Source organism: Panthera pardus, unplaced genomic scaffold, assembly GCF_024362965.1.
Source record: "Panthera pardus isolate Hobbes unplaced genomic scaffold, ASM2436296v1 HiC_scaffold_26, whole genome shotgun sequence".
Lineage (NCBI taxonomy): Eukaryota > Metazoa > Chordata > Mammalia > Carnivora > Felidae > Panthera > Panthera pardus.
In genome coordinates, this window is record NW_026526832.1 from 11,340,914 (window position 1) to 11,364,490 (window position 23,577).

The 23,577-nt window shown below is 45.8% G+C and overlaps 1 protein-coding gene across 1 annotated transcript in view; it reads right to left on the reverse strand.

The window, feature by feature from the left end:
• Window positions 1–1,225: 1,225 nt before the first annotated feature.
• The window catches only part of VIT (vitrin), a 105,585-nt gene continuing 83,233 nt past the window's right edge, over window positions 1,226–23,577 (reverse strand). Inside the window, exons 12-15 of the mRNA XM_053891007.1 lie at window positions 13,110–13,213; window positions 9,484–9,710; window positions 6,481–6,994; window positions 1,226–2,551 (exon numbers count right to left, since the gene is read on the reverse strand). Coding sequence (XP_053746982.1) covers window positions 2,373–2,551; window positions 6,481–6,994; window positions 9,484–9,710; window positions 13,110–13,213 — 1,024 coding nt within the window. The 3' untranslated portion in view covers window positions 1,226–2,372. The remainder of the gene's footprint in view (window positions 2,552–6,480; window positions 6,995–9,483; window positions 9,711–13,109; window positions 13,214–23,577) is intronic.

The following is a 23,577-nucleotide window of genomic DNA, read 5'->3' on the forward strand; positions in this document are numbered from 1 at the left end:
TGCTGTCTTCTCCCAACTGGATCACTTCTCATTCGCTGAAGCTGGTGAAGCTTGGCTCACTACTGGTCTCTCCATCCTGACTCACGCCACCAAATTTGGCGATTTGAACATCCACTCAGTTGATTCTGGCAACTCCATAGTCCCCAGGTTCCTCGACGACCTCACCTCTGATGCTCCCTTCCTCCACGCACATACACTCAAATATTTGTTGGCCACATGTAGACAATGGGCCCACTTGGAGAAGTTTCATTTATCTTGAAAACTATGATACCTAAACTAGAGTGATCATATAATTTATTTTCCAAACTGGGACAGTATTGTGAATGAAAGAGGACACCAAAGTGATTTAGATTATATTATTTTTGCAAATATTTACGTATTGATGACAAATTGGCTTTTATATTAAGGCCCCTATGAAATAATTATATTCAAAAACTATTTTCCCAAAATAAGTTTTTCTTCAAAAATTAAAAAATAACTGGGCGCCTGGGTGGCTCAGTTGGTTAAGTGTCTGACTTCGGCTCGGGTCATGATCTCACGGTTCGTGAGTTCCAGCCCTGCATCAGGCTCTCTGCTCTCAGCACAGAGGCCGCTTCAGATCCTCTGTCTTCCTCTCTCTCTGCCCCTCCCCCACTCATGCTCTCTTGCGCAAGTGCGCTCTCTCTCAAAAATAAACATTTTTTTAAAAAAAGACAAAAAATTTAAAAACACTTGTATGTGTACATATTTTTATGTATGTACATTGAAGAGACATTAAACAAAACTCTTTTGTATTGACTATCTGCATATTCAAAAACATAGGCAGAATAAGACTTCCTTGTACTTGTTTTAACTTCTTTAATTAGTTTCTTAGCTGAAGTTCTCACTAATTGTGTGTGTCACTGGTATCTTTATAAAGAATTTCCTTTTTGAAAATGTTTTTGTATTTGGAGGTTTTTGAACAAATCTGTTTGTAATCGCTTTTGAAGTAAAATTTAGGGTTAAAGAATTTGAAACTGCTGACAATTAATGACTTGATTCCTCCCTGTAGACTTCAATGTTTTTAGTTGACAATATACTGTCTTTCCAGGTACCGAGAAATTTGGTAAGCTTGACACAAATTCTGCTAAATAGATATCTTCAAACTGTTTATGTTAAATATTTTGTCCCAAGTGTTGACACAGGTATAATCTTTTTGCCGCCATTCATGGTAGCAGCCTTCAACACACATTTTCACGGAACACAATTTGTCAGGTAAGTCATCTTTATTAAGGATTCTTTGGAACACTCCCCCATTACACACGGATTTCATATCCTAACAGATGAGTCCTTGGCAGGAGCTGGAAGTAGAAAGTGGAGCTCAACCAAACCCCATCCTGGCTTATCTGAATGCAACTATTAATGATCATATCTGGTTAACGACAAATGCAGCGCAAATGCTAAAACTGAATAGGACACAAGGCAACAGGCACAAACAGGGGCTCTCCCAGGAAACACCTATAACACTGACCCCTCAGAGGCAGCTCATGGTTCTCAATCAGTGGCAGCATAGCAGTATCGCCAGAGAGCTCTTCAAACAATACTGGTGTTCAGGCTCCACCCCCCGAGACCCAGATTCCATAGCTATTGGAATGGAGCCTGGGAACCAGCATTTTAGTCTCTAAGAGAGTCTAAGGTGCAGCTCAGGCCAAGAGCAGCCTCACGCACTGGTGTTAGGCCAGATCACCGTGGTCCTCCAGGGCCGTTCCTCAACTCCTAACGCTATAGGATGCAGGCACACAGTGATTCAGATAATAGAGAGGAGGGAGGTAAATCAGGAGTGGCTATGCTGCTGCCACACTTTCTCTGCACCCCCATGGTTGTATTGTTACCATGGGCCGGGGTGGGTGCATAGCAGGTGCTCTGAGAAACGAGAAGAGCGGAGGGTGGTCCTGCCATAAACCCTGTGAACATTAGCCATGATATGGTCAGAATGATTGCATGTAATCCTTTAAAACATTTAATGAAGCTACTCCTCTATTGTTATGATAAAAATGAAATTTGTTGAGGGTTACAGAATCGTAATTAGAAATAAAAATGGAAAAAATCTCACAAAAGCTCTAGTGAAGCCTGTCTTAAGTTGTGCACTCGATTCTGAACATTTATTTTGAAAATAATCACCAAATGTAAATCCCCAGCACCCTCAAAATGATGTATCATTTTGCCTCATTCTATAAGTTTCTGATCATCTTTCTCACTCCAAGTTTCAAAGTATGAAAAACCACACAGGCAGAAAACAATCACAGCACATCCATTGTCCAAGCCCTACACGCCTTACTGCCCCATAATGCATTGGGGTTGTCCCAGAGCCAGTCGGGAAAGCAGCATCTGTCAGTGCTTCACCTGCTCTGAATTCAGTTTCGAGGCTGTGAGTTGAACTCTGTACAAATGTTCTGGATGACCTTGGGGACAAATTTGTACAGGTTGTCAAACTCGTCGACAAAGAAGGAATGGTCCTTGGCGGGGTGAGTGGCAATGACTTCCAGCTCGTCCTGCGCAGCCCATGCGACACCTATTGCGTAGGTGATCACTCCTGTGGGGACAAAGTTTAGATGAAGCAAAAGTGCCCAAGAAAAGGTACTGCTGATGAATCCTTGCCTTACTGTTGCTCTGTTGGCTATTGTGTTTGAATGCAAACAAATTCAAAATCAGAAGTGTTCCTCAAAGCATAACCACCTGCTATGTGCCAACAGTAACAAAATTGATAGAGCTGCCATCTCATAGGAGTTTAGAATCTTTGGGAGGAAAAAACCCAGACAAAATGGAATAAATAAGTAAGATGTTCATGTCCAAGGGCAGTAGAGGGTATTTTGGGACAAGTAAAACTTGGTGCCGTGTAGATGACATCACACAGTACATGCCTGCTCTACCTGTGTGTAGAGCCAAACAAAATCTGATTGATTGATTGATTGATTTTTCAAAGATTGTATTTGTTTTTAAATCATCTCCATACCCAACGTGGGGCTTGAACTCACAACCCTGTGGTCAAGAGTCGTCAACTTGCTCCACTGACTGAGCCAGCCAGGCTCCCCTCAGTCTTAAATGCATCAAAAGTCAGTTTGAGATCTTAACGAAAACCGTGGAACTGAATTACTTTAGGCTTGAAGGTGACTTTACAAGCCATACAATGCAATGTCATTCCCAGCGCAGGAGCCCTTGCACAAAGACCCGGAGAGACGGTGACCCAGCGTCTGCTCCATCACTGGTATGAAGAAAGGCTTTCAAGACAAGGAAGTGTCCAACAGTGTTGGATGCTGCAGGGAGGTCATGTGGGATTAAGACAAACAAACAAAAATGCACATTGGATTTAGAAAACAAGACATAGGTAGAGTGGTGAGAGCAGTTTCAGGGAAGTAAGTAGATGCCAAAACCCCAGATGAATTGCTGTGAGGTGAGAGTGAAAAAGAACAGAAGATGTGGACACAGCACATAGAACTGATCCTTTTCAAAAGTTTGGCTGCAAAGAGAAGGAGGTAGGTGGGAAGTGGAGCAGAACATGGTGTCAAAGAGTTTGGTTTTATTTTTTAGGGAGGGATCTCGGTGTGCCTAGATGCAAATGGGGAAGGGTGCCGGGGGGTTAAAGGTTCTGGACTGCAGTGAGGAAAAAGAGTCCCTAGGGAGGAGAGGACAGACTCAGAGACTAGGCATCTGTCCTCAGTGGGAAACCTGGAAGACTCGCTGCTGGATGGTTCCTGATTGGGGTTGGGGGCAGCTGGTCAGCAGGAGCTTGAGGTTACTCTGCAAAAGTCTGTTCCCATGCCACCTGCAGGCTGGCAGAGTGGGGTCAGCTACTTGGCCATGAAGCAGAGGGGAGAGCCTGGGTGTGGCTCTCCTACCCAGCCACCCATGGCAGCCCATGTCACCATCTTCCAAGCGCCCTGTTGTGTTGATTGGAGAGTCATCCACACCTCACATGGCTGTGGCCTAAGGTGCTTTTCAACTGTGGCTCGAAAAGCTGCATTTAAGCTGCCAGTCCCTTGTCTTACCTCTCCAGTGTCTTTTCTCTGGATGTTGTCTATGTTGTTGTCTACAAACACTAGCATTAGGCTTAAGAATGCTGCCAAGTGGCAGTGGGAACAGATTTGCTGCACAACGTGGCTTAGATCGGCTAAGCCCTCGTTTTGCACAAAGATTGAAAGGCTGCCTCCCAATAAAGGCAACACAAACAGTATTAGAAATTTAGCTTTTCAGATCCTTGAGTCCACCCTTGTAGAGAACCTTCCACTGGCAATTCTGACCAATGGTCAGCCAGCCTTGGCTTGGACACTCCTGGGGACACAACGCTCATTGCCTCCACATAATTTGCTTCTATTGTAAAGTTTCCCAGAACGTCTCTCTCAGTCTTCGCTGCTTCTAATGAGGAGGCCGAGGATATCCTCTGGGTGAGGCCCAAAGGATGTCCATTTAGGAAAATGAGTAAGAGTGGAGCTAAACATGAACTGGAGACAGATGTTTGGAGATAGCAGGAGAGCCCTGGGCTTTCAGACAAAAGCTGGCCCATCTGGCTCTGCCCACTCACTTTGGAACTTAGAGAAGGCTGCGTCTCAGCTGTTTATCTTCACTCCGCTGACATGAGCCCGAGGGAGGCTGTGACTGCTGGCCGACTTGCAGGCCATCTACCATTTTGCTGTTGAATACCCCCCGTAGGCTCTACAAGGGCAAATCACTGGGAAGACTCTGCCTGAACCTGGTGTCTGGTTACTTTGGTTCCCAGAAGGCAGAACTGCTGGTTCATGAAGGCTTGTTTATTTTTCCCCCTCCTTGTTTAGGGAAGGATTAAAGCAGCTTTAAAGAATACTGAAAATCTTGCAAACTAACGGAAATCAAATGCAGGCGCAGAAGAAGGGGACAACCCTGGCCCTGAGTGAGTCTTCTACCCTAGTATGTATCTGTCCAGTCTTTGGTGTTCACGGACAACTCAGTTTACTTTGGTTATCCTTACTATTATTACTAGCACTTGGGTTTTTGCCAGTTGTTTGTATTTTTGTGATGTTTTATGGTACTTTTCAAAATGGTGATTCAACTTGATTCTGTGAAAAAGGCATTTAATGGGACTGATTTTCTAAACAGCTCAATTTTCATAGTTTTAATTTTTTTAGTTTATCTTTTGAGAAAGAGCGAGAGCGAGAGCAAGAGAGAAAGAGAGACAGAGAAAGTGAACAGGGGAGGGGCTGAGAGGGTGGGGAAGAGAGAATCCTAAGCAGGCTCCGCACGTCAGCGCACAGCCCAATGTGGGGCTCAAACTCACAAACCATCAGAGCATGACTTGAGCTGAAATCAAGTGGCAAACGTTTAAACTGGCTGAACCACCCAGGTGCCCCTCATTTTTCATAGTTTTAAACTTTCTGTTGCCTTCTTACAAATTTTCATTCAGAAATATCTCTTTAAGTATTTTGGATGAAAATTTCTTTGAGGTTTCCTCAAAACCCCCAACATCTGGCTAGCAGCTACTTACAAAAATTAGTACTTTTCTTTTAAAACACTAGTTTTCAGGGCGCCTGGGTGGCTCAGTCGGTTAAGCGGCCGACTTCAGCTCAGGTCATGATCTCACATCCGTGAGTTTGAGCCCCGCGTCAGGCTCTGTGCTGACAGCTCAGAGCCTGGAGCCTGTTTCAGATTCTGTGTCTCCCTCTCTCTAACCCTCTCCTGTTCATGCTCTGTCTCTCTCTGTCTCAAAAATAAATGTTAAAAAAAAAAATTTAAAACACTAGTTTTCTTCAAATTTCTAACACAATTTGGTGGCCTTCAATAGAGACTAAAATAATGAGTCAAATTCCTTTTTAATGCATTACAACTTCGCGTGTAATGCCTCAGAGTGTTGGATGCAAAGGAGAAGGTTAATGTTTCCAGTCATCTGCAGGCCTTGGGTTTGCCATGACACTTTGTAAACCATCGTGGTACTCCCCACCTTGTTCCTTCTTTGCTGCTCATAGAGGCCTGTAGTGCTTACCAGCACCTCAAATACATTCCCCATGGTTTTGGGCATTTTATTAAATGGTGGACAAAACCAGTGCATAAAAAGACAGCCCCGGGGTGCCTGGTGGCTCAGTTGGTTAAGCTACTGACTCTTGATTTCTGCTCAGGTTATGATCTCATGGTTCATGAGTTTGAGCCATGCAAACAGCCACAGCTGTGCTGTGCTGACGGCAGAGAGCCTACTCTGGATCCTCTGTTCCCCTCTCCCTCTGCTCCTCCCCTGCTTGCGCTCTCTCTCTCTCTCAAATATAAATAAATAAATAAATAAATAAATAAATAAATAAATAAATAAATAAAATGTTTATAAATATATATAAATATAAATAAATAACATATTTATAAATGCATATAAATATATAAAAATACAAATAAATAAATAAAATATTTAAATAAAACGTATTTAAAATAAATAAATAAAATAAAACAAAATAAAAAGACAGCCCCCTCCTTGTCCCTCACTGGGACTGGTCAGCAAGACCAGCTTACCCTTGTGATGGGCAACCATGGCCGGTATTCGGACGTCATCATAGGATCTCCCATCAGTGATGAGGATCATTAACTTCCTCTTGTTGGGTTTGGACTTCTTGAAGAGCTGTTCCAGGGCATAGTTGATGGCGGCCCCCGTGCTGGTCCCACCACTCCAGTATCCCACCCTCTTGATGGCATTGAGGATGTCAGACTTGGTGTTGTAATCGTCAAATCCAAATTCCAGCCGCTGCTCGTAGGTGTACTGCACAGCCCCGATTCGTGTGTCTATGTCCGAAATCTCAAACTCTTTGCTGAGGTTGGCCACAAACTGGAGAACCGTGCGGAAGTTGCCTGTCCCCACGCTGCTGGAGCCGTCAATGACGAAGCCAATGTCGGCCGAGTTCAAGCAGGTCTTGCTACAGGCCAGTCTGTCGGTGTCGCAGACCCGCTTCACCAGGGCTTGCACTGTCTTGTGGAGGCTGAACCAGCTCTGCACATTGAGCGAGTAGAAGCCATTTGTTCTGCACACAGCCTGGAAGACAGAGGGAAGGGACACTCGCCACGTCAGGTGTCACATTCTCCAGGCTGTTGTCACTACCCCGACCAGCAAGGCAGGTGAAGAAAGAAGCGAACAGACTCTTGTTTTCTGCACTCTTCTTCCTAATGCTCTTTCTGCACCACGGTTCCCCCAGTCAGGTGCTCACTGGGGCAAAGATCCCTCAAGTTATCTCTGGACTCAGCCTTACTCCCTCAGCTGGCTCTCCGCTTTAGGGGAGAGCTATCACTTAAGCAAATCCTTAGAGAGAGGTGAATCACTCATTTCAGCTTTGTACCTGTGCCTCCCTGGGCCCCTCAGTTCATTTGTACTGGCAGCCGGCCATGAGATTGGCACACCAACATATGGCGCCAACATATGAGAGGATTAAAGAAAGTTTTTGTTCTGATGGGGAAAACGAGATACAGGAGAAATAGTTGAAGAAATGTTTCTGGAGCAGCCTTGCACCCAGCAACAAGGGGTCCCATACATATGTAAGGAGTCATGCTAGAAGTTCTCGGAGAGATTCTCTCATAACCCCCTGCCCTCATCCTAAAAGGAGGATATAACCCCTCTTCGTGAAGGAACAAACTGGGGGCCGGCTGTGAAGGGACATCCCTGAGTCCCTAAGATGGGAACACAAGTCTCTCTGCCTGCAAAACCCAAATTCTGTCCTCCAGATGACCCTGCCTCCAGACAAATGAGTATTTATTGACTTGTGCCCAAGCGTGTTCCAGAAAAAATTTAAGGTAGCTACAAATAAACATTGAGCAACCTGACTGGTGTGCTCCTGGAAGGGACCAGGCTTGTGTTCCTAAAGTGAAGTGTTTCCTCCTTGCCGCTGTCTGTCCGGGGGTCACAGAGAGAGTCACAGACCTGGTGACTACAGATGAAGCAGTAAGATTAACAATTTATTTTAAAACAAGAAATGGCTTTAAAATATCCTAGGAAATGTTTTTAATTGGTTTGCAAAAACCTAAAAGGGGTTTATAAAACTTTCCATGAACTAGGTGGTATTTGAGATGAGTGTCCAGGTTGAGCTGAGTTCTAGCCAGTGGAGGGAAAGGAGGGAGACCCACTAGGCACTGGCTGAGGTCATGGAGGGAGAGGGCAGTGGTGCTTGGCGTGGGCAGGAGATGGGTCGGGACCACACTCCAGAAGGCCTCAAGAGTATGGGGGACAATGAAGGGTTTGGAGCAAGGACCCCTCCGGACTGGAAGAGCTCTCCATAAACAGGAGTTGGGCTTCATTGTGGAATCTAAACTAGACTGGGGAGCCCTAAGGGGGGAGACAGACCAGATGCAGAGTGCTAGCGTGACCCAGGGAGGTGGCACTGGGAGTTATCGAGGCCTCTGGGACAGCTGTGGGGCCATTCATGTGAAGTCCAGAGGAGGAATAAATTTGGTGGGAAAGATGGCACTCAAGCTTTTTACATGTAAGTTTCAAAGCTCTTCATGACATCAGGTGGAGGGAAGTCAATTGGCTGGAAACAGATGGAAACAGAGCTCAGGAGAGACCGGGGTTGGGGACAGATGAGGATATTGTTGCTTGTGACTTGTGAGTGAGGGTGGCGGCTGTGGCCTGGGAGGACTCTGTGGGGAGAAAGCCCAATGAGAGGGGAGGAGAGGGCCAAGCACTGAGTCCGGGCAAGTCGGGTGCAAGACAGGAAAGGGTAGAGAGAGCAAAGGAGATAAGAGCCACGCTGTGTCCTGGAAGTCAAGGGAGATGAGAATTTCAAGGACGATGAAGTGGTCAGCAGATTGGTGCAGGAGGTTGAGCCCTGTGAGATCTGGAGACACAGACCATCAAAGCTAGAAGGGCGTCAAAGACAAACCAGTACAACGTATTCCTCCCTCCTTTCTTTTCCGTTTCAAGCTGGGGCCTTTTCCTTGGAGGCAGGTTTATGTGGAGTCCCACTGTGTAAAACATACAAAAGGTGAGCTTCTCCAGGGGAGTGGGCGCAGAGGCCTGGCTCCCCGTCTATCCTGCTCCTGTCTGCTGCCAGCCATCTCCACAGAAACCATGAGCAGAGTTTGGAAACCTGATCTGCCTGACCTGATTCAATGCCTTTCTTTTCTTGTTTATTGGGTTGGTTAATCTGCAGTGTGTGTGTATGTGTGCATGCACATGTGTGTGAGCAAGTGGACATGTGGCTGTGTGTGTGCTCACATGAGGCCTCACCAGGTGGCCTGGTGGAGGTCCTCTGTGGCCATGGAAAGAGCCTGGGGAAGCCTCTATTGGAGACTTGGGGACACTGCTTCTCCCGAGGGGCTGTTGTTGGCCTCAGTTCACCAGGTGGGTGTGGGGTCTTGCTCTGAGAGGGTAAGTCTGGGTTCCAGACTTACTAGCCCCTCACTAGAGGCTCCCCTACCTAGAAGAGAGCTCAATCCTTCTTCAAAAGTAGGAGAACAGCCTTGATGGCAGTTACAGCTTTGCAAAGTGCAGCAGATCCTGACGGTGGGCGGGTCCCTTGGGCAGTTACGTACCTTATGAGAGAAGTTGGGCTCCACCACGTACTGCTTCTCGTTTTCAGTGGCGCCTTCGATGGTGATGAAGAAAATATTGATTCCTGACTCCCTTGCAAACCTCGAAGCCTCCTCCACCTTGTCGGTGGGCCAGCCATCCACAATCACCACGGCCACGTTGGGAGCACTGCCTCTGTTCCCATTGGCTTTGGAAAAGAAGTTCTTGGTCACAAAGGAGATGGCCCGGCCTGGAAGAAAAAGAAACCTCATGCTTGGAGTGCTTAGAAATGCACGCAAGATCCCAGTGGTGTAAAGAGAGCCAGAAAAACCCATTCATTCTCTTCTTTTGTTTGTTGGTTCCCCCCACCCCCACCAGCTTTTTTTTTAAAACCACATTAACTATTTTGAGGTGTACAATTCAGTGGTATTAAGTACATTCACAATGTTGTAAAACCACGACCACTAACCATTTCCCTCCCCCATGTCACTTTAAGCCTTTAACTTCTAATTGTCTTTTATTTAAAAAAAAAGTGTTAGGGACCAGCAAACAGATGAGAAAGACTTTCATGGGAATAAAAGGGTCCCCTCTTTGCCTGCATGCTGGAACCATGCTATGCTCTTTCTGGGAGCATGGGGTGGGAGGGGTTGACCTGGAGAGACAGGAGCCTTTTCTCCACCTCCTGTCACTGGGGGTCAGCCAGCCTGGTGCTCTAGGGGCTGCTGGGTGTGGAAGGCTACATTCAAGGTTGAGTGGTGTCTTTTGTCCAGTTAGGGGCACAGGTCTGGCTGGCGAGGGAAGCACTGCACCTGCTAAGAACTGAGGGACTGTGTTCTAGCCCTGGCTGTGCTGCCTACTGGCTGTGTGGGCCCAGGTGGGTCACTCCGGGCCTCTGGGCCTGGATTTCCATTTCAGCTGAAAGCCACAGTTGTAAGACGTATTGGAGCCTCCCAGCCTGCCTTTCCAAAGCACATGTTTCACACCACATAGGACCTCAGGGATTTTTCAGTCAAGCAGGGTGACAATTGTCTCCGTTTGCTGGGACTTTCCCAGTTTAAGCGCTGAAAGCCCCATATGTTCCTGGGCAGATTGGGATGACCAGGTCACCCTAGAGTTAGCATAACTGCATACAGTAAGGTGGTGCTCTTAACCCGGGCTCTGTGGACCCCTGGGGGCAATGGGCATGTGTATCCACAAATTCCCTGAAGTTATACACAACATTTTGTGTATAAAAGTATTTATTTGGGTAGAGGAGTAGCTTTCAGGAGATACTCAAAGGAGTCTTCAATCTGAATAAAAGTTAAGAACAACCATCTTAAGACTTTAGGATTAACATCATTTCACTCAATGCTTTTTGGTTTTGGCCAATATCCTAGCTCCACGGGTTAATCTTAACCTGTCAAAGGAAGGATCAAATGATCACACATTCAGTTGCTGGAGAAAAGTCTTGGAAAACCCATGTGATCTGGCTGCAGGGAGCACAGTTGCTAAGGGAAAACCTGGCTGCTGAGAACTGCCTTCACAGCCAAGGGACATGTCCCTCAAGGCCCAAGGCACCTGGCAGTCCCCTCTGGCTTAATGTTAGATGCCTGTAAACAGAGCATACCCCTGGCCTCACCCAGTCTTAAATTTGGAGGCCACGGTCCATTACTGCTCAACCCACATTGCATCCACCTTCTAGCACATCTTGGAAGCAGAGGCTGGAAATCTGAAAACTACATTGTTGAGACTCCCTTGCAACTACAGCCCTGGATTTGTTCTAGTTTCATGAATCGATGTGCATACATGAAATTTAGAAGATTGAAGAGAGGCAGAGACTGTATTTTGGACTCTGCTCTTTCTGCTTATGAGCATCTGTAGGGTACTTGACTTCTTGGGTGGTGCCAGAGGAACTTATGTCTGCTGTCTAGCTTTGTTGCCATTGAGGTGGCAGGGTGCAGAACATTCTTTCTGTGCATGTGAATGGAGCAGGCAAGGCCTGGTTGGGGGGCTGACCACCGTAGCAGGAACTTCCTGACTGTGGTGGCTTCCTGGCTAAATCAGGTTCCTGAAGAGTCTCTGTTGGCAGAATTGAGAATGTGATTTCCTGATCTTGGAAGAGGCAGCAGCTCCTTGGAGGTCCAAGTTTTGCAGGAAGACTTTAGAAAACATCTCTCAAAGTTCAACCTAGAGTTCATTTCTTCAGTCCTTTTGATTATCTTCAAAACCATTTAATACCTAGGAATAAACCCCTTTCTGCTTGAACCAGTTGAAATGGGTCCTGTTCTCTGAACCCAAACTCTGATCAGTACAGGGCAGGGATAGAACATGTTATCTGCTGAAAAAGGTACATGATTTTATTAAGACACCACTCTAATCCCATCAAGAACATAGGGTGTCTTCAGAAGTTTTAAAGTTTTGCTTCATGATACATTACTGCAATATGACTGATATAAGTATTCAATTGAAAACAAATCAGAAATAAACTCTATCGGGGCACCTGGGTGGCTCAGTCAGTTAAGCATCTGACTCTTGACTTCGGCTCAGGTCATGATCTCATAGCTCATGGGTTCGAGCCTCATGTTGGGCTCTGCTCTGGCAGGGCAGAGGCTGCTTGGGATTCTCTCTCTCTCTCCCTCTCTCTCTGCTCCTCCCCTGCTCACATGCTGTCTCTCTCTCAAAATAAATAAATAAACTTTTTTAAAAAAAGAAATTAAGTCTATTATGTTTGCAATGTGGTAATACTGATTTGGGGTCCCGGAGAGCAGTGACTTGGCTAATGTTTATTTAGCATTTTTCAAAGATCAAGGGCTTTTTCATTTGCCAGATACTAACATACTGGTCCACAGAGATGTACAATGAAGCAGAGAACAAAATAATCAGACTTGTAGTAACTTCAAAGAAGTTCCTTCAGAGTCAGTTCTATTCTCTGTGTGCTCCATGCCAAGCAACTGTGGCTCACTTCTCCATTTCTTTGGGTTTCAATGATACAAAGAGGTTCCCTGAGAAGTAGATAGCCCTCCCAGTGCCCCCAAAGCCAGACTACCATTTATGAATTGAAACGCTGGCATAGGCTTACTGGCAACCTTTGAGTTTGGTTAGTATGAAAGGGTTCCCCAAAGCCTGGATAGCTCCTGGTGAACTGGCAAAATGGTTTCTGGACACATTGAGGGCTAGACTTGGACTTCTGGTAAACCCCCCACCCCTAACCACCAAGGTGCAGACATCTCAGGAGACTCAGCTTGAAACAAGGAACCTGTCTCTGTTTCCAGAGTCAACACTAGAACAGGGGAGCTCATTGGAAGAAGATTCCCAAGGGGCACTGTGGAGCTTTCTGAGTGGAACTGGTTATAACATTTAATGTTAAATAGTTTATGGCTTGTCAGTCAATTAGGAAACAGTTACAATAGCAGTCCTGCTTGTCCTGAAGAAAACTGCCAACCTGAGGAACCAGGCATGCTGGAACTCTTCAGCGTATGTGTGGTGATGATTCTTACCCCTGAATCCATGATGATACCTTAGAAAAGATACAATTCATTTGTATATGTGTGTCATTTCTTGATGGATTATTATTATTATTTTTCCTCCTCCTATATAGGATGTTAGAAGACAATCACACAGAGGGAGAACCGTGGAAGCAAGCTAGAATGATCTGAATTCGGTCACATACCTGCATTGGAAAGCCCTCCTCTCTGGGTGATTTTCTCTATGGCAGTTCTCAGATCCCGGGAATTCATGTGAGTTCTGAGGTTAAACTGGGCAGAAGGGTTGTCTCTGGAGAGTGTGAACAAGAAATAAAAATTAGCTGGAAAGAGAACATGTTATGTGCTGAAAAGGTATATGGTTTTATTAAGACACCACTCTAATCCCATCAAGGATATAGGGTGTCTTCTGAAGTTTTAAAGTTGTACTCCATGATTACATTACTGCAATGTGATTGATCTAAGTATTCAATTGAAAACAAATCAGAAATCAACTCTAAAATCCAACTCTAAAATCCTTTGGAGGAAAGCAGAAATCAGTCTATTCTTTTATATATGAATAGAATGAAGCCGCTTCAAAGCCTTGAGCTGGATTTCATAAAATGCCCCACTGTGGACAGAAGGAACAATGAGATGGGGGGACTGGGGTCCTCTTCAGTGTGTGTAGAGAAAAGTGGTCTGTTTTAGGACTCAGGGTTCTAGTTTTGAGTGTGCTATTTCCTAGCTGTGTGACCTTGGGAAGTTGTTTAACTTTTCTCGGCTTCAACTTCCTCATCTAGGTAAAAGCAAAGATTGTGACATTCAGATTTCTAAAAAAACCAGGATGATAGTCAAGTGGGATTCTGCAAATGTGTAGGTGTCCCCAGGTTGCCCCAGACCCTCCTCTCCAGGGAGATAATCCCAGCTGGCAGCCACTGCCTGCACTCCCCTCCACTGGAATTGCGCCTTAACAGTGTTGTCCGGGAGAGGACATCCCTTTATTTTTTCATTTTGTGGTGCCTGTGACTGGGTGAGAATATTCAAATCTTACGCAAAAGGTTAATCTATTAACCAAAAGGTCAGCTGGAGATGAGGTGGAGTGAATTAAATGGAAAAAGAGGAGAATCCTTCTCTAGAGACGAGTCTCTGTGGGTAAGCTGGGCGTACAGGCATGGGAGCAGCTGAGCAGAGGGTGTGGATACCTTTTATGACCAGGTTGGGGAGAGGGGGTCTATCGGGTGGGTGTTTGCACCCACACCCGCGATGAAGTGGGGAAGCACAGTATGAGCACATCTCATGATGCACTGACTCAGAGCCATTGGCGCGGCTTCATGTGAGTGTGACCTCTAAGGTCACGTGGGCCCCCCACTCCAGAAAAGCCAGTGCTCGGTTCAGTGCTCTGATGCTGCCATCTTGAAATCCTTAGTTTTTAAAACAGGGCCCAGCAAATCATGTAACAGGTCATGCCTGCAGTTTACTAAGCCTTCAAGGGGAGGGAGAAGACTTTTTTCTGTTTATTTATTTATTTTGAGAGAGAGGGCCAGTGCAAGTGGGGAAGGGGCAGAAAGAGAGGGGGGCAGAGAATCCCAAGCACTAATAGTGTGGAGCCCTACGCAGAGCTCGAACTCATGAAACTGTGAGATCATGACCTGAGCTGAAACCCAGAGTCAGGGGCCTAACTAACTGAGCCACCCAGACGTTCCAGGAGAAGACTTTAAAAAGCAGCCTTTCCACAAGCACCTGGAGTAGGTCCCAGGAGAAGCAGCTTTAGGTGGTTTAGGCGGGTTTAGGCGGGAATTCCAAGGGGACTTACAGTGGATTCTTAGCAAGTCCTCTAGGAGACCTGGCAGTGTGGTCACCAGGAAGCCAGTTCCCTAGGACTGAGAGGAGACATCTTCTGTCTCTCTCCCTGCTTCCCTCCCCTACTCTGCCCATGATTCCCACTTTTCTAGGTATCTCAAGGTGATCTATGTCGGAGGAGAACTCTTGGGAGACTGGCAGTGTGACCCTCTGTCCTCCATTTTATTAGTAAACGTGAGGGACATGGGCTGGTTCTCAGACCAAACCAAAGTGCCCAGAAGGCATGCTTGTCTCGGTGAGAGGCAGGACAGGCTCCATTCAGGGAAGATGAGGGAGGTTTAAAAGCAGCTCAGTGACGTGACTGTTGGGGCCAAACCCAACTAGAGAAATGCCACCAGGTGAAAACCAAGTTCTAGTTTAGGATTCAACAAGAACAAACAACAACAAAGCAAACTGCAGAATGGGGAAATGTGGGCATTTTAGCCGAGCCCGACCTTACTCTCAACCTAAGTATGGTGTGGGTCCTCACGAATGGGCTGCAGTAACACAAGCCCTGTGCGGGACGGGGAGGAGGTATCACACAGAGAAAGAGCTCTATGGTTTCCATGGTTAGATTTCTCTCTCCCTCCTGGCTCAAGGGTTTTTGGGCTTATATGCTTTGCAGATCAATGTCAGTGAATGCTGAACTTGCCTCCTGGCCATCAAGACTCAAAACCTGGACTCCCATCACTATTTGCTCATCATAGGGCCCGTGAGTCCAATCGGTAAAACCCTTCAAGTTCCTCTATACACCATCACTTGCTTTCATCCCTCCTCCATATGTCTGCAGTGACCCTCTGAGTTCAGGCACCCTGCTTCTTGCTGCTTCTATTATAAGAGTTTCTATTTGGTCTGTGCAAAGCCAATTGTATGCACATCTTCTAAAAACCTCTTCCTCATGTTCAGCTCTGAGAGTAAAATTCCTCTGCTCAAAAATCATCAGAGGCTCCCATGGTTAAACTTCATATTTTGGCTTTCAAAAGCCCATCCATAATTTAATGCCAACGTACAATGTTCATATCATGCTCTCTGTCTCTGTCTCAGGATAACCTATATCCCAGTTGGAAAGAGCTGCTCACTGTTTCCTGGTTTTTGAGCTTTGTGACTTTGCTCATTAACTCCCTCATCTGGAAAACCCAAATTGTGCTCACCCTCTACCTCTAGCTCCCTGTCACCCTGTCCGGTGCTGACAACCTCCCCATACCTGACTCTGCTCTCCTCTAACTCAACACCATACACAGTATTTAGTCCCTGCAGGTTCTCAATGAACAGTATTGAAGAAACAAACATTTCCTCTTTTTCTGTGCATCTCTACCTCTAAATGATGGTGTTGCCCAGAGTGTATCTCCTTCACATCTCCCTCCTCATTTTATGCACTTCCCTGGGAGAGTTCATCAACTTCAGTCACTAGGGGTTCAGAGACCATTTACATGCCAACAGCTGTCTGGCACACACTGGTGGGTGCTCTGTCTTGAGCCCCAGATAGACATAAAATGACTTCCATCCATCTCTGTCCAGAATGCACTGTGTGGTGCCTGGGGGCGGTCCACAGCCACCTCAGGTTTGATATTTCCAAAACTGAAGTCATTTATCTTCTAAATCTGCTCCATCCAACCACTCATATCCCCTTCTGTGTTCCCTCTTCTGACTCATTGTCATCTCAGCAGAAAACATGCTGGACATGTTCTGACACCTCCTTCATCAAATGACATTTCCTATCAGACCAACCTCATAAATACCTCTTGTATCTCTCCCTTCCTTTCCATCCTCATGTTTGTACTTTGATCTTTCCTTTCTTGAACTACTGCTAGAATTTCCTACCTGGTCTTCCTGTACCCAGGGTGGCCTCTGAAGAGGACCTTTTTTTTTTTTTTTTTTTTTTTTTTTTAAGCAGGCTTCACACCCAGTGTGGAGGCCAATGTGGGGCTTGAACTCACGACTCCAAGATCAAGACCTGAGCTGAGATCAAGAACTGGATGTTTAACCGACTGAGCCACCCAGGCACCTCTCTGCAGAGGACCTTTTATTCAATAGGCTATACATGCTGATTAGAGGCAAATTAACCTGGGAGCTAATAATACTTCTTCCAAGGGGCCTAATTTTGTATTTGTAATTTTGTGTTCTTTTTCTTCACAGGACCCTTGAGCTGCATAAGCTTCAGAGTTCCCAGTCTTGATCTTCCCTTGGTTACCAAGGACTAGGAACTTTCTCAAGGCCTAAAAAATAAAATTCGAGTTGAACCAAAACAAAATATTATGGGCTATAAAATTAAAAATTGCAAAATGGATATTGTCAATGGTAAGTATGTAAATTGTCTACCAAACATAACACAACTCACACTTCCATAGTTGTACAATTTTAAACTCACCAAATTTTAATTACATTTGAAACTGATTTGTGGGCTAGATTTTCTCCCTCTGCAGGATTTCCTGCGTATGTGAGATGATCGTGTAGAAATCATAGCTAATCATAAAGTATTGCTCATATACACATAACTTAAAAAGCAAAAATATAAAATTTTCTTTTGAAAGTTTTTCCAGAAAAAAATGTATTTAAATGTAGAACCTAGTCACTTAGTCACGTCCACAGCATTCCCTGGAATGCTGCTCAGGAAGCTGTCTTGATATTCATCACTTCGCAGAGCAATCGATTACCTGTCTCTTTCCCATTCTACATATACAGCCAAGTCTCCTTATTTGCAGTAGCTACGTTCTATAAAGTTGCTGCGAGCATCACATTAGCAAATACTGAGCCCTTGCTCCTAGGGGAAATACTGGCTTAGGTTCCTGTGGGCCTCTGGTCACATTTTCATCAGCAGATCGATATATAAACTTGTTTTATGTACGTTTCTGTTGGAAGACACCTAATTTAATATATGTTTCTTACAAATAATTAATTACATGCAATATTTCTGTCTAATAAAACACCAGCTGAGAAGGGTTTAACGGTTTCCTGACCCTGAGTAATGTTACCATAAATTTCTTTGGCTTTTAGCCTCACAATGCTGTCTACCATTTTTTTTTTTTTTTTTTTTTTTTGCAAATCAGTCTTCACTTCATGAATTCATAAGTTCAGCTACTTTTCCATCTTTTTCATAGCTTCATCAGACATTATAGATATTACTTTAGAACTTTCCAGAGCAGAAGCACACGCATATCAGCGACGTTCCTCTTTCTTTTTCTGAAAGTACTGAATTATTGGTTCATTAACATTGAGCTCATGACCAACGCACTGTCACGCATGCCTGAAGGAAACTTATCAAACAGTTGTAGCGTCTCGGTAAGTGCATCACAGCCTTCCTGTGCTTTGAACCCCAGATAGCATTTTCAGCACCACATTTGGGGGGCATTTAAAATAGTGAACATAACCAATGACAAGCACAAAAATATGAAGACTGTGGCACTAGATAGATTGTGACAAGGAGACTTGTTTATAGCATGGCGGCTGAAACAAGGCACAACATTGCCTTGTTTGACCTGGGCTGGGGATGTGTGTCAAGCAACTCAAATCCCACCCCTATGCTGTGCTAGTCTGCAGATGACTGTAAAAGTACCATGAGAGTTTGCTGTCAAATATGGAAGCCACAAGTCAGGAAGATCGACTGTTACCTATTTGAGAACAGGCGCTATGTCCCGGTATTTCCTATCCCTAGTGCTTAGCATACAAGTGATAATAGGTGATTGTGGAATAAATAAATGAAAGGAAGAAAGCTCAAATGACCTTTCCTCTCTCAGATCATCCCTGGTGGAGTTGAACACTCTGCTTCTGGGCTCCACACTGATCCTTCTCTTCCTTTATGATACCATAGAGGTGGATGAATCCATCTACAGAGGCAGACAGATGAGCTATTCACATACCCAGTGAATGGATGCTTTTAATTTTATTTAATGTTATTTCTTTTAAAAATATTGCCTCCCATACTAGATGGTGAAGTCCTGAAGAACACAATCTCTATCACATTTATTGATTTATTTTTAGCAGATTGAAAGTTTGGATCAGAGGACCTCTGAAACTCTCCAAATGCTAAAATTATGATTAGGAGCAAAGCAACTGAGCCATCCATCAAGAGACTTATAGGCAAATGTAATCAAACCACTTAGAAGAATTTTACATTAGCATCTCCTACAAATGGCATAGAGCTTAGTTCATGGTAAACATTCAATAAATCTTTATTAAATTGAAATGTAATTAAATCAGAGGGATGAGCGATAAGTCTTAAATCTGCAAACTGTAGCAGCTCTTGGTACTAGAACACATGGGTGTATGTATCCTTTTTCAGGATATACGGGCTGGTGGCCTGACACCCGAGCCAGGTTACTTTTCAGAGACAGACTAGTTAAAAAGTTCAAAGAGGTATGCCACTACATTTCCATCTAAGTAATTTTATTACAAGATCTCATTAAAGGAAAACAATTTTTTTCCCTCAGCGATTTCAAAGCTTTCCTTTGAAAATAAGAGAAGAAAATAAAAAAAGGTTTATAGCTCAAGGAGAAAATAACAAATTGTTCTGTTTGGAAAAGAAGCTAATGACGAGAAATTATAGGGAGCCAGAATTTGTGCATGGAAAGGAATAATTTATGTGACAGGAAATGATGAGTCTGTGAATGTTTAAGAAAAAAGAATACCTGTCAGAAATGGCCCCAGGTGATCAATTCCTAGGAAGGCATGGGACCAGGGGGTAGGGAATTGGGATGGATATCAGTGTTTCCAGCTTTCCTGCTGGTGCAACTCACCTGAGGCACTTGTTAAACTACATAGGTACCAGATCTCCTGCTGGCAGAAACTCAATTCAGTAGATCTGGGCTGGAAGTGGGAATTTTTATTTGTTTGTTTGTTTTAAACTAGGGATCCAGGCGAATCCTATCCTTAGGAAAGTTTGGGAAGGCCTGGGGTCTGAAGCCCTTTCAGTCCTAAGGTCCATGCAGTTCTAGTCCCAGAGGCTACTGCTTTACCCCCATAATACTTTCAGTCACACTGCGTGAGCCCCTCAAATGAATTTTTACGCCAGTAGAGACATATTAACTGATCATATAGCAAGAACCTTTCAAAACGCGTTCCTCCAACAAGGCATCACCTTAAGGTTACTAATGCTAAAATGTGATGATTCATGGGCTTAGTCACTGAGATGTACCATGTGAAATCAGGAGGATGTTCTGGGTGACCCTGGCCACCCAAGGACATGCTGGTGGCTGCAGATTGGGTGGCAAACTTGTTCCTTTAGTGCATTACCTGGCTCAGAACAGAAATGATTTTGCCCCCATCCCCTCAAAGGACCGAGAGCTATGGTCCACCCGGTGGCCTGGGCCAATCTGCTGAGGAACTTTGTACAACTAGCCCCTTCTGAAAGGACACTGGCCTTACACTTCCGAGGATCAGAGATGGGAAGCAGGGTCTCAGAATCAAATTTTGTCTTTAGATGAGTGTTTTTTTTGTCATTAATGACAACAAATTCAATCCACCCACCAAAAAGTGGAGAATTGACCTGAGTACCTCTTCCTTATGGGGGAAAAGCAGATATGCAATCTGCTGATCTGAGAGTCACTCTGGAACCAACGGACTTTCAGGCTGGCTCGTCTGTGACCACATCACAGGGCTTGGAAGCACTACAACGTGGAATGTCTTGGCAACAGACACACTTGTTGGCACCCCCTGGGCTCAGACGTGCACCCGATCTCCTGGGGATCCTGTCTGATTCTATAGGTCTACAGTGAGGTCTGAGGTTCTGCCTTTCTCCCAGATGATACTGTGGATCCCATGTTGAGAAGCAATGTCTTAGAGGATGCTGCGCCATCAAGAAAATCAGCAGTGGGCTGCCAGTGATAAGGGGAAGGGAGGAGAACAGCTGAGGAGTCTAGAGGAAGCATGAGAAAGGCAGAGAAAAGGAGGAGGAGGACGGAGCGGAGGCAGCTCTGTAGGCACAGAGCTGGGAGAGGATTCACCAGATGACAGCACAAGCCTGTGGGGCTATCTGTGCCTGAGCTCTCTGGTTGCACAATATAATCACCTGGGGAGCTCTAAAAATCAATGATGCCTGGGTCCCACACTCAGAAATTCTGATTTAATCGATCTGAGGTTTGGTCGGGGAATTGGGATTTTCAAAAGCTCCCCAAGTGGTTCTAATTGCATGGGGGTGGCCATCTGCTTCTCTAGCAGAATGATCTAGGGATCTAGGGATGTAGGGAGAATGATCTCAGGGGGGGCCCTGGGATAAACCCAGCCAACGTGCGGTGGGGGCTGAAGGGGGACCGCTGAAAGGGAAGTGGTAGAAGTCAAGTGCACTCTGTGTTTTATTTGTACCTCTGGGAGAACTGAATGGTGAGGAATAGAAAAAGCATAGGGTTCTTTGTGTAGATTTTATTCATAGCTCATTCAGCTTTGAGACTGTGTCCCTGAGGAGTGTGGCACACAGGCTCACCTGTGATCCTGTGAGAAGGGTCCTGTGAGGAAGACAGAGGCAGTCTTTACAAGTTGCATTAGGCCCTTGGAGAGGCTGCTCGGGGGCCCCGTTGGTTTCTGTAAAGGCAATATAGACTAGGGCATGAGGAGAATGGGGTGGGCATGGGAGAGATCTGAGTTCTGGACGGCGTGGCCACTCTGCTCCTGGGAAGCCGAGCTGTGCCTGACTCTCTCAACAACAGACTGAAATTACAGACTAAAATATCAGCTTCTGGGTTTTTACCAGATTCTGACTTACTGAGTCTGGAATGGGACCTGGGCAGTGGCATCTGTGAAGCCTCCTAGGTGACACTAGCGTGCAGTCGGGGCCTGGGCCGCAGCTTCTTGCTCTGAGCCCCCTGGAGCCATGTCTCGTGCTCCAGCCCTGCCCACTCCTCCTTTGCTGCAGACTCAAGAGAATGTGACAGAATGGTCCTCCTTGCCAGGCATATTCGTTTTCTCTTTCCGCTGTAACAAATGGCTATAAACCTAGGGGCTTAAACGCTCAGTAGCTTACGGTTCTGGAGGTCAGAAGTCTGACACGGGTCTCCCTGGCAGGGCTGCGTTCCCTTCCGGAGGCTTGGGGGCAGGGGTGGGGTGGGTCCATCTCTTTGTCTTTTCTATCTTCTAGAGGCCACTTGCATTCCTTACTCGTGGCCCCTTTCCTCCATCTTCAAAGTCAACACTCACACCTCTGACCATCTTTCCATAGGCATATGTTCCTCTGACTGATAACAGCTGGGCAAGATTCTCTGCTTTAAGGCCTCATGTGATTAGATTGGGGCACTGGATAATCCAGGATAATCTCCCCATCTCAGGGTCCTTAACTTTAATCACATCTGCAAAGTCCCTTTTGCCCTGTGAGGTAACATAATTATAGGTTCCAGGGATTTGGATGTGGACGAGTTTGGGGGCCACTGTTCTGCCTGCCACACCAGGCCTGACACTGGTTCTTCCCTCTGCTCTGACTGTCCCGTGCACGGGGGCTCAGCTGATCCACGGGAGTCTCTGGGCATCCTTTCTTTGCGGGGGGGGGGGGGGGGGGGGGGGGAGGGGCAGGGAAGGAGGGAGGGGAGCCGCTGAGTGTACGACTGAGGGTCTTCAGTCCAGGGCTGATAGGTAAGAAGGGTAAGAAAGTACAGCCCTCTTTCTACCATACTGGACGACTGGTACAGAGCAATGAGCAGAGAAAAGTCTGATTTCATTTTGAAATGAAGAAAAGCCAACATGTGGCTTTGTTCTGTAACTGTTTTCGAATGTTGATATCCTAGGGTTGATTACAGAGTTCAGAAGCACAGGTGCAATTCTGTTCCATTTGTACCGAAACTGGGGGCTAAAACAAAATCACGTCGAAGGTCGGGGGGCACGAGGCACACGCGGATCCAGGCTGCAGTGAAAACACCAGTGTGTTGGTTTCCTTCGTTCTGCCGGCTCGAGTTCACCTACTAGCCACTTGCTCCGGCTGTCCTTGCGTTTAGCCCTTCTGTGTGCCTGTTGGTATTAAGTGCAGTCACGAGCCTGTTGGCTGTGCACTTCTAAACCAGAGCTCAGCTGCAAAACAAGGGCTTGGTCCTGGGCTTTTTGCTCAAGCACAGCGTTTCAGTCTTCAGCTTGGTGGAAAGCTTCAATCATCAGAAGCTTTCTTGGCAGATGAGCAAAATCTTTGCTTTGAAGTCAATTTTGGTTGACATTGTAGGGATTAACCCAAGATTTAATACCTGCCCTCTCCCCAGTGGTCATGCATTTAGCTGTGTGCTCTTGGGCAAGTCACTCAACCTCTCTGAGGGCAGCACCGCCTCTCTTACAGCAGGTGTGTGATGATTGGGGAATGAACTCTGTGGTTGCCGGAAGGCTGGTGCGGTTGGGGGTTAGAGGCTTCTTCATGTGCAGGGAGGGGGGACGTGGGAGCATGCTGGTACCACAGTGGTTGAGGCCTCCCCTGGTCTGGATCAGGAGCAGAAGCCCAGGAAGTGCAAGGTGAAGGTGCGGAGGAGCAGAGACCGCGAGCCCGCTGCTCGGCTGAATGGGGAATCGAGGGGACAGAGAGATGCAAAGAGGCAAAGAGGGAAGGACCAACCACTTGTCAGTCCCGTGACATCAACCCCCCTTCCCTTGGGCTACCTAGACTGATTTTCTGTTTCTTGCACCCAAAAAGATCTTTGTGTAGGATGCTTGGGAATCAGGATTCGGAATGAGCACTGCATCCTGTAAATCAGATCATTTTTAATACTTCCGGTATTTTTATCTCATATTTGCCTTTTGTTTCCTGTTAATAGTATGAGTCTCTTAAATTCTAAATTTAAAAGTCTAAATCTAGACGTGAAAGTCTAAATTCTGACGCAGCCCTCCTAAGGAAACGCGGGGAAGGAATCTTCTGAGCCTGGCACGTATGAGCAGAGTTTC